This window comes from Arachis hypogaea, chromosome 16 (assembly GCF_003086295.3).
Source record: "Arachis hypogaea cultivar Tifrunner chromosome 16, arahy.Tifrunner.gnm2.J5K5, whole genome shotgun sequence".
In the NCBI taxonomy this organism is placed as follows: Eukaryota; Viridiplantae; Streptophyta; class Magnoliopsida; order Fabales; family Fabaceae; genus Arachis; species Arachis hypogaea.
In genome coordinates, this window is record NC_092051.1 from 149528711 (window position 1) to 149546873 (window position 18163).

The window sequence follows — 18163 nt, forward strand, 5'->3', positions numbered from 1 at the left end:
AATATTTTATTATATACAAAATAATTTTAAAAAATGGCTTAAAAGATGTTAGGAGTACTATAAAAATTTGTAATGTCCTAATGACTTGGGATATTAAAGAAATACTCTACATAGTCAACAATAATTTAAAAATTAAAATAAATATAGTTATAACCAGTATTTACCTAAATTACTAGAATATTACAAACTTTTATAGTACTTCTAACATTTTTTAAGTCATTTTTTTAATTGTTTTGCATAGAAAATAGCTTAAAATGGCTTAAAATGCCCTTTATTCTATGGAAAACAATTTTTAAAAAGATGGCTTAAAAAATGTTAGGAGTACTATAAAAGTTTGTAATGTCCTAATGACTTAGGACATTAAAAAAATACTCTACATAGTCAATAATAATTTAAAAATTAAAATAAATATAGTTATAATCCGTATTTACCTAAAATACTAGAATATTACAAACTTTTATAATACTCCTAACATTTTTTAAGCCATTTTATTTTAAATTATTTTGCATAGAAAATAGCTTAAAATAGCTTAAAATGGCTTAAAATGCCCTTTATTTTATACGAAACAATTTTTTAAAAAATGGCTTAAAAAATATTATGAGTACTATAAAAATTTGTAATGTCCTAATGACTTAGAACATTAAAGAAATACTGTACATAGTCAATAATAATTTAAAAATTAAAATAAATATAATTATAACCAGTATTTATCTAAATTATTAGAATATTACAAATTTTTATAATATTTCTAACATTTTTTAAGCCTTTTTTTAAATTATTTTGCATAGAACAAAGGGCATTTTAAGCCATTTTAAGCCATTTTCTATGCAAAACAATTTTTAAAAAATGGCTTAAAAAAATATTAGTAGTACTATAAAAGTTTGTAATATTCTAGTATTTTAGGTAAATACGGGTTATAACTATATTTATTTTAATTTTTAAATTATTGTTGACTATGTAGAGTATTTCTTTAATATCCTAAGTCATTAGGACATTACAAACTTTTATAGTACTCTTAACATTTTTTAAGTCATTTTTTTAAAAATTGTTTTCCATAGAACAAAGGGTATTTTAAGCCATTTTAAGCCATTTTCTATGCAAAACAATTTTAAAAAAATGGCTTAAAAAATATTAGGAGTACTATAAAAGTTTGTAATATTCTTGTAATTTAGGTAAATAGTGGTTATAACTATATTTATTTTAATTTTTAAATTATTGTTGACTATGTAGAGTATTTCTTTAATATCCCAAGTCATTAGGACATTACAAATTTTTATAGTACTCCTAACATCTTTTAAGCAATTTTTTAAAATTATTTTGTATATAATAAAATATTTTTTTGGTATAATTTAAATAAATTTATTAAAAAAATTTTAAAAAAATATTCAGGTGTAGTTCGAATTAATCCACTTCGAATTACGTTGAATGGCATGCATGGAAGTAGTTCGAATCAACTTGATTCGAATTACATGTTGCTGCCTAATTCGAATTAGCTGAATTCGAATTATGTTGCTTTGAGTGTCAGTGAGTAATTCGAATCTATATGATTCGAATTACATGCAATCCAAGTTCGAATCATGTTGATTCGAATTACATTTAAATGGTCATTGGTTGATTACTGAAAAAATTTTCATTTTGGCTTATTTGGGTAAAAAAATTCTCAGCCTGGTTTATTTGGGTTTTTTACCCCTAATTTTTTATAGACAGATTAGTATATTGGGCTGCATTTATTTATAAATATAGATATTTAAATAAAGATAAAAAAATATAAAATTATATTTAATAAATAAGATATTAATAAAAATATTATATTTAAAAATATTAATAAAAGGTATAATTTATTTTTTATTATTTATTATTTTTATTAATTTTTTATAACTGTATTTTTTATAATTATATTTTTTATTCTTATATTTTTTTAAAATTTTTAAATAAAAAAAGAATAAATTAGACTTTATAATTTATTTTAATTTATCACCAAATAAAATACAAAAATATTAATTTTTGTGTTTCCGCCTTTTATGTTTTGTTCTTAATATTTTATCTTATCCTATTCTTAAAATCAAACGTAGCCAAAGTGTACACTAAAATATATATTAAGTGTTTGGGTAAAGTATATTTTTTATTTTTAAAATTTGTTAAAAATTTAAAAAATATTCCTAAATTTTATTTTATTTTAATTTTGTCAAAGAAGTTATTAAATTGCATCAAATATACTCATAACGGCTAATTTTTCAAAAAATGTAATAACAATTTAGTAACAATTTTACAAGAATCTTTAAAATAGGCAAACCAGACATAATATGCATTATTAGTTTATTACTGTATTAGTCATAAATTTTTTAAAAATTTAGCTGGTAAGAGTATAATTGATACAAATAAAAAATTTTAGAGACAAAATTAAAATAAAATAAAACTTAACGATATTTTTAAATTTTTTTATAAACTTTAAAAACGAAAAATATACTTTACCCTAAGTATTTTGTACAAAACATTAAAATATAAATATAATCTATTGATGGGAATATAATCATGGAACAGCAAAATAAGAACAATGCACTGATGCACAACATCAAACCTTCAATGGGAATATAATCATGAAAGCAACAAAATATGACGAATGTAGTTGAAAACATTCAAGCCAATTGTAGAAACGTTATCACAAACAAAAGATTAAGTACATTTTAAAGAATCAATAAGGGCAAAGACACGAGGGGAAAAAAGATAAATTCTTTTTACCAAAAATAGAAAAAAAAATCTTATATTTTAAAGGCTCTTGAAAAAAATTAGCTTTTCAGTTTTTTCCGCCGTCACTTTTTTTTATGTACACTCGTACGCTTTCTATATCGAGAATTTTTCACCGTGAAGAAAAGTTACGAAAATCATAATGGTTTTAGTTCATACATTAACAATTAACACATGCACAACATCAAAATTCGAAAAAACCAATAAAAAATAAAAATTTTAAAAAAATCACGTTTTTAATAAAAAAAAAAGAAGAAAAAAGAATTAGGAAATCGAGTTCACCTCGACGCTTTCATTTACGTCAAGCTTTAGTTTGGAAGAAATTTTAAACTTTATGATTAAAGGAAGATTCTCCAATGTCATTGAAAAAGAACGAGAGAGAGAATGATCACACACCGATTTTTCAGTTTCAATGGTTTAGCTATTACTGCCGCAAACGGAATTTTTGTAGAAAAAGAAATTCAATCAAAAAACGTTTATTCGACTACTAGTAATGTTAAGAGTTCAAACAAAAAAGTGAAAAACCCAATTTTCTATTTTTTCTTTTTTTTTTCACGATTTCTATATTTCTCTCTCTATCAATATATGCTTTGTACCCAAGACAAAGGATAGAATACGGTAGGTTAATTCAAAATTAAATAGTGTCATTTAAATATATGCTTTTGTGTCAATATATGCTTTTGTTCTTATGCATATGTTTATTTCAATCAAACCTTGATGATCACCTTTGGAGATTTGGGTGGTTTTAATTAGATAGTCAACGTAGTTCTAGTTGCCATTAAATTTTGAATTTTTAGCTAAATTTTCGAATATTTTTTTTATTGGATTATCAACATTTTTTAGATTAAGTAATTTATACTCTTAAAAATTTATTAAATTCTTATTTTAAATGTCAAAGAACCTAATTTATTCCTCAATAAACTTTATAAGTATATATGAATGTGCACATCATTTTTTCAAGCTACTCAATTTCTATGTAAACATATTAACATCAATGTAAGTTTCATTGTTTGTTACATCTATTTGGTTATAGTAATCCTGTAACTATTAAAGACACATCTATTTGGACTTGTGCTTTTTTATCCTCTTCCTTCGAAATTTCCTTATTCTTGTAAAAATTTTCATAATCTACCAAAAAAAAACAATAAACATCAATCAGAAAATACAAAACTAAACCCAAACAATCCCTGAAACAAACACAGTCATCTAAGTTTAGCGAATAAAGACAACAACTGAAACAGTTCCATTTTCACTACTAATATAGACACATCCAGTATACAAAATGGCATTATCAATAGTTTAATTTCTTAGGTTAACTGGTTTTATATCTAACAATTACCATAAACTAATTTCAGCAGTACAAACCAAAAATTAAGACAAAGAAATATGAGTTAATTTAAAACCACAAACATAGTTTGAATGTAAAAGAAGCATTCACCAAAACAAAAATAATATATAAATTAAAATACATAACAACTAGAACAACTCTTAGGTAGCGTTTGTTGGAGAGACAGAGACTAAGAGACAGGGATTGAAATAAATCTCAGTATTCTATTTGGTGTAAAATGAGAGACAAGAATTGAAACAAGAATGAAACTTTAATTTAATTTGCACAAAGGGTAAAATTGGAATTAATTAATTGAAATGAAAGTATTTTAGGTATAAAATGTTATTAAACTTTCAGTCTCCATCTCTAAAAATTTCAGTCTCTTGTGTCCCTACTTTTTGGAGGTACTGAAATACTGAAATTTTAGAAATAGCGACAGAAATTTTAGTACCAGTCTCTGAACAAACAAACACAATACTGGTGGTCCTATAATTTTATAAAATTTATAATTAAATCCCTGTTTTCTTTTCTCTTTCAATTGAGTACTTAGACTGATTTAATTTTATAATTAGATTCTTTTTAATATAAAAAAATATTAAAATCAACTGAATATTTCTTTTCCAAACCAGATAAAGAAAATGTAGATTGTAAAAAAAACTTCGGTAAGTAAATGATAAAGCTTCTTAAACCTTCTAAATTTAGCTGAACGATATTTACAACCTTCTATGCATTATTAAATTAGTTAATAATTTTAAATTAATAATTTTTTTATAAAAATAATTATATCTAAATTTTAATTTCAAAACAATTATAGGCGATATTTTGCTTATAGGACAATCAAACGCTGAAAACTGAATTAAGTTGTGTATTTGTAATAAGATAATGTACTTTTCTTATTTTAGATAAAGTTTTTATAATAAGATAATAGTTAATTAGTTATTAGGGATATTTTTTTGATAGTGTCATGAAAAGTGGCTCATATCATATCATTCTGTAGTTAAGACACTAATTTTTTATAGACACATTAGTATATACGGGTGTATTTGTTTATAAATATAGATATTTAAATAGAGATAAAAAAATATAAAATTATATTTGATAAATGAGATATTGACAGAAATATTATGTTTATAAATACTAATAAAAGGTATAACTTATTTTTTATTTTTTATTATTTTTGTTAATTTTTTATTCTTATATTTTTTTCAAAATTTTTAAATAAAAAAAAAATAAATTAGACTTTTATAATTTATTTTAGTTTATCACCAAATAAAATACAAAAATATTAATTTTTGTGTCCCTGCCTTTTATATTTTGTTCTTAGTATCTTATCTTATCATATTCTCAAAATCAAACGTAGCCAAAGTGTACATTAAAATATATATTAAGTGTTTGGGTAAAGTATATTTTTTATTCTTAAAATTTGTTAAAAATTTAAAAAATATTTCTAAATTTTATTTTATTTTAATTTTGTCCAAAAAGTTATCAAATTGCATCAAATATACTCATAACGGCTAATTTTTCAAAAAATGTAAGAACGATTTAGTAACAATTTTACAAGAATCTTTAAAATAGGCAAACCAGACATAGTATGCATTATTAGTTTATTACTGTATTAGTCCTAAACTTTTTGAAAATTTAGCTGATAAAAGTATAATTGATATAAATACAAAATTTTAGGGACAAAATTAAAATAAAATAAAACTTAACGATATTTTTAAATTTTTTTATAAACTTTAAAAACGAAAAATATACTTTATCCTAAGTATTTTGTACAAAACATTAAAATATAAATATAATCTATTGATGGGAATATAATCATGGAACAGCAAAATAAGAACAATGCACAACATTAAACCTTCAATGGGAATATAATCATGAAAGCAACAAAATATGACAAATGTAGTTGAAAACATTCAAGCCAATTGTAGAAACGTTATCACAAACAAAAGATTAAGTACATTTTAAAGAATCAATAAGGGCAAAGACACGAGGGGAAAAAAGATAAACTCTTTTTACCAAAAATAGAAAAAAATAAAAAATTCTTATATTTTAAAGGCTCTTGAAAAAAATTAGCTTTTCAGTTTTCTCCGCCGCCACTTTTTTTATGTACACTCATACACTTTTTATATCGAGAATCTTCCACCGTGAAGAAAAGTTACGAGAATCATAATGGTTTTAGTTCATACATTAACAGTTAACACATGCACAACATCAAAATTCGAAAAAACCAATAAAAATAGAAATTTTAAAAAAGATCACGTTTTTAATAAAAAAAAAAGAAGAAGAAAGAATTAGGAAATCGAGTTCACCTCGACGCTTTCATTTACGTCAAGCTTTAGTTTAGAAGAAATTTTAAATTTTATGATCAAAGAAAGATTCTCCAATGTCATTGAAAAAGAACGAGAGAGAGAATGATCACACACCGACTTTTCAGTTTCAATGGTTTAGCTGTTACCGCCGCAAACGGGATTTTTGTAGAAAAAGAAATTCAATCAAAAAACGTTTATTCGACTACTAGTAATGTTAAGAGTTCAAACGAAAAAGTGAAAAACCCAATTTTTCATTTTTTTTTTACGATTTCTATATTTTTCTCTCTATCAATATATGCTTTGTGCCCAAGACAAGGGATAGAATATGGTAGGTTAATTCAAAATTAAATAGTGTCATTTAAATATATGCTTTTGGGTCAATATATGCTTTTGTTCTTATGCATATATTTATTTCAATCAAACCTTGATGATCACATTTGGAGATTTGGATTTGGATGGTTTTAATTAGATAGTCATCGTAGTTCTAGTTGCCATTAAATTTTAAATTTTTAGCTAAATTTTCGAATATTTTTTTTATTGGATTATCAACATCTTTTAGATTAAGTAATTTATACTCTTAAAAATTTATTAAATTCTTATTTTGAATGTCAAAGAACCTAATTTATTCTTCAATAAACTTTATAAGTATATATGAATGTGCACATCATTTTTTCAAGCTACTCAATTTCTATGTAAACATATTAACATCAATGTAAGTTTCATTATTTGTTACATCTATTTGGTTATAGTAATCCTGTAACTATTAAAGACACATCTATTTGGACTTGTGCTTTTTTATCCTCTTCCTTCGAAATTTTCTTATTCTTGTAAAAATTCTCATAATCTGCCAAAAACAAAAACAATAAACATCAATCAGAAAACACAAAACTAAACCCAAACAATCCCTAAAGCAAACACAATCATCTAAGTTTAGCGAATAAAGACAACAACTGAAACAGTTCCATTTTCACTACTAATATAGACACATCCAGTATACAAAATGGCACTATCAATAGTTTAATTTCTTAGGTTAACTGGTTTTATATCTAACAATTACCATAAACTAATTTCAGCAGTACAAACCAAAAATTAAGACAAAGAAATATGAGTTAATTTAAAACCACAAACATAGTTTGAATGTAAAAGAAGCATTCACCAAAACAAAAATAATATATAAATTAAAATACATAACAACTAGAACAACTAAGGAACTTGGTTTTATCTTGGTGCTTATGTCACAATGTAAAAGCATGATATAATTCTTGTACTCTATATATGTCCTCAACCAATAAAAAACTATAGTGCTCTCAACTTTTAACTTTTTGGATTTTTAAGAAAGAATATATATAATGACAAATTGACAACTAGACACCAACTAAAAATTAGTAAAAAAAGATAAATATATAAGTAGCCAAAATATGAATATGTAAATCTTCGTAATTTTATTTAATAGAAACAATTAAAATGAATTTAATAAGTATATGAAATATGACAAAAAATAAGACGCCACATAAGTCTTTCTTTTTCTTTTCTATTTATTTTTTTCTAAAGGAATAGAACAAGCAGATCATAGTATGCAAAAATAAAACAAAACTTAGAAGCAGTAACTTACTAATCTTAGGCAGTTGAACTTATTAATGAACCTTGGTGCAGACGATTCATGATCAAGAGGTTCTCCTCCTCGGATAATAAGGCCTTGTCATAAGACTTCATAATAAAGTTGACAATTAAATATGAAGACTTCATAATATCAATAGATCAGAACATTATCCAAAACTTACTTCATCTACTGAGTTATCTCAAACACTCTCAAATGGCTTATTAAACCACTGAGAAAAATCCTCATATGAAATAAATATGTTAGGTAACTTGCATAATACCATCCCTACAAATCATCCTATTTAAGTAAAAAAGACCTGCAATTTTACGGGAAAAAAATATCAAAATATCAAAAAGTCCCAAAACATTCAAATATGAAAAATTTAAAAAAAAAAAAATAAAAAAACTGAAACAACCCTGTAGGGACTTCGTTGGTTACCGTGTTGGTGGGCATGCCTCGGGGAGAGCAGGTGATCTGTGAATCGCCAGGAGAAGGACTGCGGCGGTAAATTGCAAATCGCGAGGGGAGGAGAGTTGCCGTGGTGGTGGCGGATCATGTGGGAAAGGGCTGCGGCAGTGGTGGCGACGCCACGAATTGCAACGAGAACGGCGATACGGTGGTGGCAGGCTGCAAATCGCAACGAGGAGGGCGCTGTGGTGGTCGATATCGCTGCGAATCGTGACAAGAACGGCTCTGTGGCGGTCGGCGGCGTTGCAAATCACGAGGGAGGCGGTGGTTGGCGGCGCTCCGGTGACGGTGTAAGTTCCAGACGCAAAGATAGCCAGAGAAGAGTGAGAGAATTTGGGGGGCGTGACTCCTTGATTCACGTTGCAAATATTCATTAGGTTACACTCCTAATATTCAAAATCCTAATTAATGGATATAAATACATTTTTAATTTTAATTAAAAAATAATAATTAATGATTGTTGTCAATAGAAATAAAAAAAAAATAATTTTAATTTTTAGTAACAATTATCTTTAATTATTATTTTTTAATTAAAATAAAAATGTATTGATAATGATAAAGATAAATGATACTATTCAATTTTGAATTGACCTACGGTACCCTATCTTTTACCTTGGGCACAAAGCATATATTGATAGAGAAAGAAAGATAGAAACCGCGAAAAAAAGAAAAATTGGAAAATTGGGTTTTCCCACTTTTTCGTTTAAACTCCTAACATTACTAGTAGTCTAGTAATATTTTTTTTATTGAATTTCTTTTTCTACAAAAGTCCTGTTTGCGGCGATAACAACTAAACCATTGAAACTGAAAAGCCAGTGTGTGATCATTCTCTCTCGTTCTCTTTCAATGGCATTGGAGAATCTTCCTTTGATCATAAAGCTTAAAATTTCTTCCAAACGAAAGCTTGATGTAAATGAAAGCGTCGAGGTGAACTCGGTTTCCTAATTCTTTCTTTCTTTTTTTTTGTTTTGATTAAGAACGTGATCTTTCTTAAAGTTTCTATTTTTATTGGTTTTTTCAGCTACATTTGTCATATTTTGTTGCTTTTATGATTATATTCCCATTGAAGGTTTGATGCTGTGCATTGTTCTTATTTTGCTGTTCCATGCAAAGTAATTCTCATCATGATCACTTGCCTATTTTTCTTTTTTAGTTACTTGTTGTGAAACATGACTATGACTCTGTCTTTGTTTGAAAATTTTCGATTTATAGAGATTGAAAAAATTCTAAATTCTTTCCAGGTCAGGAGCATGGAGGAAGGCTTTCAGGGATCATGGCACCCGGGGAAAGTTGTCCATTCTGGGAGGCTGCAGCGCCATGTCAAATATGATAACATATTACTTGATGATGAGGTGAATTACCTTGTGGAAAAGGTGAGTGTTCCGAAGGTATTGGATGGCGATAGCGACTCTTCAAATTGCAACATTCGTGGTTGGATTAGGCCGGTGCCTCCTAAGAGGGAATTTGAAAGTAGGGAACTTAAATTTGGTCTGTGTGTTGATGTGTACCATGAAGAAGCTTGGTGGGAAGGGGTTATATTTGATCACTGTGATGAAAAGCCAGAGAGGAGTGTATATTTTCCGGATTTGGGTGATGAGATGAAGATTGGAGTTCATCAAATGCGGATAACTTATGATTGGAATGAGGTTACTGGGGAGTGGCAGTCGAGAGGGAACTGGGTTTTTCTTGAAGTTCTTGAGGAGTATGAGAGGAAGATGTTTATTTCAGTTTCAGTGAAGCAAGTTTGGTATGATGTAAGGACCAAAAAGGACTTCGCCAAGATTAGGGAATGGACTTTTAATGAGAAAGAGTTATGGAAAGAAATGGTAATGGAGGTAGTTGATGATTACTTAAGGCTTACACTAGGAGAAGTTTGCTCCTCCTTAGATCTTCCAAGGAGTTTATTGAGAGAAACACCGGAGATGGAGTCTGTTGAATCTACGGCTAATGTTGACTTCAATCAGGAAGTTGATATGGCCAACTCTTTGGATGTTGCGGATAATGCATTTGGTTCTGATGATGGGATTGCTGAACTCCCTATGGAAGAAGGTGAGTCATCAAATTTGTTGAACATGGATCAAAAGTGGCCTACCATTCAGGATCAAGGGGTCAAAACTGTCCCTCAGAAAGAACCAGTTATTCCTGTTCAAGAGGTCTCAACTCAGTTTCACAAAGAAATATCCTGCGATGTATTTAATGGAAGAAAACATAGAAAGCTTCGCAGCTCAACTCAACATTGGGTACCTCTCAGATTGTCTGACGTTGAGTTATGTCCTGATGCTATTGAAGAATATGCACAGGCACCTAAAAGAGCTTGCCCGGAAAAAGCACGAAAACATCTTGCGTATCTTGGATGGGAAATTGAATGGAGAAAGCATAAAGCAAGCGACACTTGCTATAGGTACAGATATAGGTCGCCTGATAAACAGGGTGTTTACTACTCTCTCAGTCGGGTTTGTAAGTATGTGGCACAGAACCCTTTGCCGTCCCAAAATGATCAGAGTATGATGCAACTTACAGCTGACAATCATCTTGAACCTATTCTTATTGATCAATCAGAAAAGAGTCAGGATCAGAGTGCGATGCAACTTAGAGATGACAATCATCTTGCACCTATTTGTATTGATCAATCAGAAAAGAGTCATGATCTAAATATTTTGCCACCAATTGTGTCGTCTCCTGTGGATGAAGTTGCAGATGAACCTGAGTTTTGTCCTCAAGCTGTTTTAGAATATAGCTTGAATAGATCTGCAATGCGAGGGCCTGACATGAAAGTGGGTAGGTCCAAAGCAAAGAGGCATCTATTGGCTGAAGGATGGAGCTATCACTATGCAAACCCAAGAAATAAAAGACAAGGGTTTGTGTATATCCCTCCAGACAAGGGAAGAAATCTCCCAACACTCCATGCAGCTTGCCATTATTGTATTGAACAAAATGTTGATAAATGGACCAAGCTCGGAATGCAACCTTTGAATGCACAGGATAATGTTGACCAGGTTTGGAGTGCCAATTTATTGCAGAAAGCGTCCCAATGGCTTCGAGAGGAACGCATGGTACCTCCCACAGAAGTCATAACTTCAAGTGGATCAAACCATAGTCGGAAGCGGAAACTCTTGAACAATACAAAGCCCAGCTTATCTAAGCACCAAAGAAATGGATTACCTCGACGCGTGCTGCGATCAAATAAAAGGGTGCAAAAGGTGTCTACCCCTTCTTTGTCACACCAGAAACCTCAGAATGTACTCTCTTGGTTGATAGACAACAACATTCTGTTGCCAAGGTCTAAGGTTTCTTACAAGCCAAAAGGCAGGCTCTGTTCAGCTGAAGGGAGAATAAGCAGAGATGGAATCAAGTGTAATTGTTGTTCGAAAGTATATAGTCTTGCTGGCTTTGAAAGTCATGCTAGTGGCTGTAGTACACGCAGACCGGCTGCAAGTATTATTTTAGAAGATGGTAGATCACTATTAGATTGCCTGATAAAAATGGTGGAAGATCATATGACAAGGGAAGCTATGGCAAAACCACCGAAATATTTTCCTAAAGGCGAGAATGACAATATTTGTTCTGTTTGCCACTATGGTGGGAATCTAATTTTATGCGATCAATGTCCATCTTCATTTCATGTGACATGTCTAGGTGTGGAGGTAACTAATAATATTCTTCCTCAATCTCATCATATTTGGTTGCATCTTGTTATTGATATCTTAATTCAATTCACCACTTTCATTCAACAATTGCTGTTTGGAACTGAATTGTTTCCTCTTGCTGCCTTCATTTTTTTTCCTGTACAGAACATTCCTGAAGATGACTGGTTTTGCCCATCATGTCGATGTGCAGTTTGTGGTGAAATAGAAGAAGAGGAGGGAGATTTCCTTGTTTGCATTCAGTGTGAACATAAATGTAAGCCAATATTTATGTTTACTTAAATTTCCATTTTTGCCCATATAGTCATGCATTGATATTTCCTTCTTATGCAAATGAATGATGCAATGCTTTGTTATCATCAATGCCAACCTTATGCAGATCACTTTAAGTGCCTCAGAACTAAATATGCAACTAACTCGAAAAGATATAGTAAAAACTGGTTCTGCGGAAGGGACTGTGAAAAGGTATACTAATCAAAGGTCATTTGTTTATTTTTTTAATGCTATGCTATTATGTTAACTGGAAGCATTGTTTTACTTCTTACTATTCAAACAAAAATTGCATTTTGTCATCGATATGCTGCATAAATTATCCTAGTAAACTTCTCTAACTTCTATGTTAGATTTTATGGTAATACTTCTTAATCTAGGTAAACTTATTTGCTTCAACTTCATCTTCTCATAATGCCTGCATCATCATGATCAGTTACTAGTAGCAAGTTAATGATCATTTCAGATTTGTATGATCAAATGTGTGGTGCTGGAAAGGCCTTTTGCCTTACATACTTGTCTCTACTTTTTGTAGATATATTTTGGTCTCCATAAGCTACTAGGAGAGCCAGTTTCAGTGGGCATTAACAATCTAACTTGGACATTGGTGAAATATATAAACTCTGAGAGTAGTGATCCGTGTACTACTAAAGGTTACTTATTGCCAGAAAGTTACAGCAAACTCAATGTTGCACTCTCAGTGATGCATGAATGTTTTGAGCCCCTAAAGGATCCTTCGTCTACCAGAGATCTCATGGAAGATGTTTTATTCAGTCGATGGTTAGTTATTCTCGTTGTGTTCGTTTTTGTATCATTCAATTTTGTTGATTACTAGATATCTGCCACTGAATTGTGCTACATTGTTATAGTTCTGTGCCAATACCTGATATGTAAACATGTACACTTTATAGGTCAACACTTAATCGATTGAATTTCCATGGTTTCTATACCGTACTTCTGGAGAGAAATGAAGAACTGATAAGTGCAGCAACTGTTAGGTGAGTACGGGATTTGTATTGCGCAACTACTAGTCTTTGCTTGGTTGATGACTGCTATTCGAAATCTTGAACTACAAGTACCTATCCTGTCTCATGTTTTGGTCATCTGGTTTGTTATTTAATTCTTTTAGGGTTTACGGAAAGAAGGTAGCAGAATTGCCTCTTATTGGTACCAGATTACAGTATCGTCGACATGGAATGTGCCGCATTTTGATGAATGAGCTTGAAAAGGTAAGCCACAAGGCACCTACATTTCCCTTACCCCCAGTTTTCTCCTCTCCTCCATTCATTGCAAAGCCTTTATTGTTTGTTAGAAAACACTACAATATATTGTCCTATGATTGATTGTGTCATTTAAATTGGAAATAACTGCTCAAGACTTGAATAACTTCTCAAATATTACTTTATGATTCATTCCAATCTAAAAATATTACTCATGATGATATACCATGCTCATTTTTATCCATTTAGCTTTCTGGTTTATAAACTATCCTGATGAATTTGTTTAAAAACATTGAAGATTTTACTTTGAATACCATGTAAATCATTAGTTATAATTTGGGTCTGTGATACAGATCCAAACAAACAATTTCACACTGGCACTTCTAAGATTGTGGGTTTTAGGTAAAAAGGAAACAGAAAAGAGAGAATAATGACTCATGAAAGATATGATCATATTTCTATATTGGTTCTTTTTCTTTATAACACCTTTAGTTAAAGTATATAAAGCTTTAAGCTCATCAAAATTGATCTCTCTACACAAATTAACATCAACTCCATAAAATACTATTGGCACAAGGCAACTTAGAAACTCTGTTGGATGGGGGTACAGATTTTCTTATGGTTATGAGTTCGTCAGTTTGGTTCTTTAGTTGGACCAGAAATGTTATTAACTTGGACAACTGTGGTCAAAATTGGAGTGAACTGGCCAGTCGAAGTTGAACCACCCCTTGGATTGCCTTGGTGCACGGAGAAGATGGATAAACGAAATTGCATGCATTCAATTGGTGTCGGGGCATTGGGTTTTTGATGGCAGGTCATGATGCTTCTTGGTGGTTGTGACCAAAATGTGTGATGTGAGTAGGTGGTTAATGATAGGGAGTAATGGAGGGTGGTTCCTTGAAGTTTCATTTGGTATCCAAAATTTTCATTTTCCAAATAATGAGGGAAGCTGAAAAGAGTCAATAGTAGGGGGTGTACACATTTTATATTAGATTAGATGTGCCAAAATTTCGATTGATTTGCTCTAAAAATCATATTAGGTCAGATCAAATATACACGTTTTTACTTCTACATCAGATTGGATATGCAGGCTTTTCAAAATAAAAAAAGTTTTTTAATTTTTTTCATGAATTTTTTTCCCTTTTGGATATGTTTTACTTCAAAAATTATTTTCTTAAATAGTAGAGATAAGATAACCAATATAAAAAAGGGAAAAGGAATAAGTTTTCTGAAAATGATATACCAATATCCGATATTCGATCCTATATACTTGCAGATCGGACTGGATAAAGATCCAATAGCCTAGTGAATCGAATATTATCCGTAAAATTCGATCTGATATAGATTCGATCTAGGTTGGACGTATTGGAATCCTATTTGTACATCCCTAATCAAGATATGCGAATCTATAAAATGAATAATAGAGAATTACAGTAGTAGAAAATTCAGTAATGCTATTTTGACTTCTACCCAGGTGTAGACAATCCAATTGAGTGATAAAATTATTCTGTCTTTCTCTCTTATTCCCTTGGCTTTCTGTTGCTACAAAATAGTAAAAAATGACAAGATTTTCCGGCAGAGTTATGATTTGGCCAACTTCACCAATGAGTCAAAATAGCATTTCTTTAGAAAATAGGAAAGAATATTACGATAATTAACAAATAAATAAACTTGAAAACAATATTTGTAGTTTACACCTAAAGTAAACTGTGAATTGATCATAACCCATTAGTTAAGAATAATCATGCTTCATTATTAATCTTTTAATGCAGAAGAGCACCCTGTGGAATCAAGATAGATTTTTGGATAATAAAATTGGGCTAGGGATAATTGAATTAAAAAGTAGACCAAGAATTGTGAAAACAAGAATGCTTTGGCACTGAGTTAGATCTATATGGCTGCAATTGTTTTTAGGGAAGACAAAGATAGAAACACAGAGAAACTAGAGTGTGTTTGGATATGGAGATTGATATAAAGGACAGTGTATTTTCTAGATCTGTCTAAACCTAGGACAAAGGGAAGAAACAAATTTTCTCTCTTTTTTTGGTATTGAATTTTCTAAGTCTTTATCTCTATATTTGTTATTAAATTTCACAAAATGATTCTGGAGAGGACAATAGTGCAAAAATGAGCTGAGTTATTTTACAGATATTTAATCACGTATTGTCGTAATAACAAAAAAAATAATCTTTTCATATCTATTGTTTGTAATAGTTTGCACTTTATTTGAAGTTCCATTGAATCCTTCTTTCTAACTTGAATTTTCTTTTATTAGACGCTCATGCAGTTGGGAGTGGAGAGGCTCGTTTTGCCTGCTGTTCCTAGTGTTGTAGACACATGGACTGGTTCTTTTGGCTTTGTAAAGATGACAGAGTTCGAGAGGTCGCAATTCTTGGACAATACTTTTTTAGATTTTCAGGATACCATCATGTGTCAGAAGCTGCTGAAGATTCCATCTCCAGAATCGGTTTTGTTAATAGGTTTGTAACTTTCCAAGTGTCTTGTTATATAGCAATGTATGTGCCAGTGATTACATCCTTAAGTTTCATATTGCAGAGTCCCAACAAAGGACACAGCATGTTTTGCCTGGAAACAAGTTAAATTTTGACACTGATCTGATATCTGAAGTATTACACCAAGCAGAAGAAACTGACAAAGGAGAGAGAAAGAATTCACAAATCCACAAGTATGTATCATCTCTTTTTATTAATTCCTAACATGAAATGAGATTATAATGGCATTAGATCCATCAAATACTCTGTGGAGAACAAGTTGGAAGGAGATCAAAGAAGTTGCATTCGGCATAACACTATACCCTCTATATTATTGGAAATTTGGAATTTTAGTTGCATTCATTCAATTGAAGTTCCTCACTAGGCTTAAATTTTGATGGGGTCTTGTGGATTTGATATATGTTAATATTCATTATTACAATTCTTGCCAATAAGTATATATTTTGAGAAATGATGATAGTATTGTATCTAAATGAATGTTGTATTTTTCCAGTAATTGTGCTGGAAGCAATGATCATTACAGTAATGGTGCCATTGACATTGAGCAAGTCACACCGGTACTTTCATCTTTGTCTTCTTAATTGTATAAGTGATTCATTCACATCTTGTTTTCATCTTGTTATCTTGTTTCAGTGTTAACACTGAATTTTATTTGGACTCTTAGGTGAATAAACCAAGTCCTGAGGATCCACCGAGCTCTATTGTAACACAAGCTGACAGTAATAATGGCTCACCATATAAGTGCTACTACAAAAGAAGAAAATACACAAAGTTTTAGAATTTAACGAGGTGGTTGGGAGTATTTTCGTTTCAAAGTTAGGGGTACAAAAATGTAAATTTAGGTAACTATGTGCATTCCTTGCATGCATCATATTGCATAAACATGAGCCTCATAGGTGCAAAAAAATGCCACTTTGAATGGGTCTGGAAATGTGAAAGTTTGACCATGTTTCTCTCTAAGGATGAATATAATTATTGGGAGTAAAGAATGTAAATATGAATAGGAGAGTCTTGTAATCAATGCTTTATTAAAATGATGCAACACTCGGTTTTTGTTTATTACACACTCAAATGTTCAATAAGAGCGACACAATGAAGAATTTATTATTACTTAATTTCAAAAAAGTTGAATAATTTTTGTTAGAGACGATCTTGGAGATTTCTTTAGTTTAAAATGTCATCCAGTGGGTTAATTTTGTTGGGTTTTAGATAATCTGAAATTAAGGGGTTTTTTTTTATGTTTTGACAGTTTTTATTTTGGGTAATATTAGGTGTATATTAAAATAAACAAGCAAAATCAGCTTTTAGTAGTATAAAATACATATTAAAAATAAATTAAATAATACATGTATTTATGAATGAATATACTAATAGGAGAGACTGTCTTCAAAGTGCTCGTTACATAGTGCTCTGGTAAGGTTTCTAATAACAATGCCTATTAGGGTTTCGAAAGCTACAGGGTGAAGGGTGTCAGCTAGGGATGGCAAAAATCCCGGCGGGACGGGTATCCGGGGGCATTTACCCGCCGGGGAGCAGGTATGGAGGGTAATTTCTACTTGCGGGGACGGGGGACAGGGCCTGTATAATAAATAAGGCGGGGGCCTCGTGGAGACCTGTTAAATCCCTGTTTACATGAAAAGACTAAAATAACCTTATATATATATATATATATATATATATATATATATATATATATATATATATATATATATATATATATATATATGAGCCATTGTTGGAGAAAACCTAATCGTCACATACTCACATGCTTTACTCAGTTCACTGCTTCAGAGATAGAGACGAGATGTCTCCTCTCCTCCTCACTCCTCAAAGGTGAAACCATCAGTCTCGTCTCCTCTCCTTTCCTTCTCGAACACCGCCGACCGCTGGCCACTGCGTCCCACCTTCTGGGTCTTCAGCGCCGCAGTCTCGTCTCCTCTTCTCTCCACTTCTCCTCGAAGTTCAAACCTGCAGCCCCTCCTGTCTCCTTCTCGAACACTGCCGACCACCACCTTTCACCCTTTGGGTCCCTCAGCACCGCCTTCCAACCCCTAAGTGGCTCGG

At 30.7% G+C, this 18163-nt stretch overlaps 2 protein-coding genes across 4 annotated transcripts; one reads left to right on the forward strand and one right to left on the reverse strand.

Annotated features, from left to right (window-relative positions):
* Positions 1-6983: 6983 nt before the first annotated feature.
* Positions 6984-8852, reverse strand: LOC112697853 (uncharacterized). Of its 2 annotated transcripts, XM_072219413.1 has the most exons (4): positions 8423-8852; positions 8166-8300; positions 7997-8091; positions 6984-7228 (listed from the first exon to the last, which is right to left on the reverse strand). In XM_072219413.1, the coding sequence occupies exons 1-2, from the start codon at positions 8824-8826 to the stop codon at positions 8282-8284; spliced, it is 423 nt and encodes a 140-aa protein (XP_072075514.1). In that variant the 5' UTR covers positions 8827-8852; the 3' UTR covers positions 6984-7228; positions 7997-8091; positions 8166-8281. The 2 variants fall into 2 exon arrangements, with proteins under 2 accessions (XP_072075514.1, XP_025607000.1); XM_025751215.3 differs by having other exon boundaries at positions 7997-8300.
* Positions 8853-9113: 261 nt separating this feature from the next.
* Positions 9114-17158, forward strand: LOC112697854 (uncharacterized). Of its 2 annotated transcripts, none has more exons than XM_025751217.3 (11): positions 9114-9379; positions 9694-12096; positions 12244-12352; positions 12476-12561; positions 12902-13146; positions 13278-13364; positions 13496-13595; positions 15862-16066; positions 16143-16272; positions 16593-16656; positions 16764-17158. In XM_025751217.3, the coding sequence occupies exons 1-11, from the start codon at positions 9299-9301 to the stop codon at positions 16875-16877; spliced, it is 3624 nt and encodes a 1207-aa protein (XP_025607002.1). In that variant the 5' UTR covers positions 9114-9298; the 3' UTR covers positions 16878-17158. The 2 variants fall into 2 exon arrangements, with proteins under 2 accessions (XP_025607002.1, XP_025607003.1); XM_025751218.3 differs by having other exon boundaries at positions 16608-16656; positions 16764-17056.
* Positions 17159-18163: the final 1005 nt, after the last annotated feature.

What these genes read in the sequence shown, in the direction of transcription:
- LOC112697853 (XM_072219413.1), bottom strand. Translation starts at nt 8,826, where the DNA reads ATGAATATTTGCAACGTGAATCAAGGAGTCACGCCCCCCAAATTCTCT.
- LOC112697854 (XM_025751217.3), top strand. Translation starts at nt 9,299, where the DNA reads ATGGCATTGGAGAATCTTCCTTTGATCATAAAGCTTAAAATTTCTTCC. An exon ending in GCGGAAGGGACTGTGAAAAG is followed by an intron (nt 12,562 to 12,901) that starts GTATACTAATCA and finishes TACTTTTTGTAG; the next exon opens with ATATATTTTGGTCTCCATAA. An exon ending in ACATTGAGCAAGTCACACCG is followed by an intron (nt 16,657 to 16,763) that starts GTACTTTCATCT and finishes TTGGACTCTTAG; the next exon opens with GTGAATAAACCAAGTCCTGA.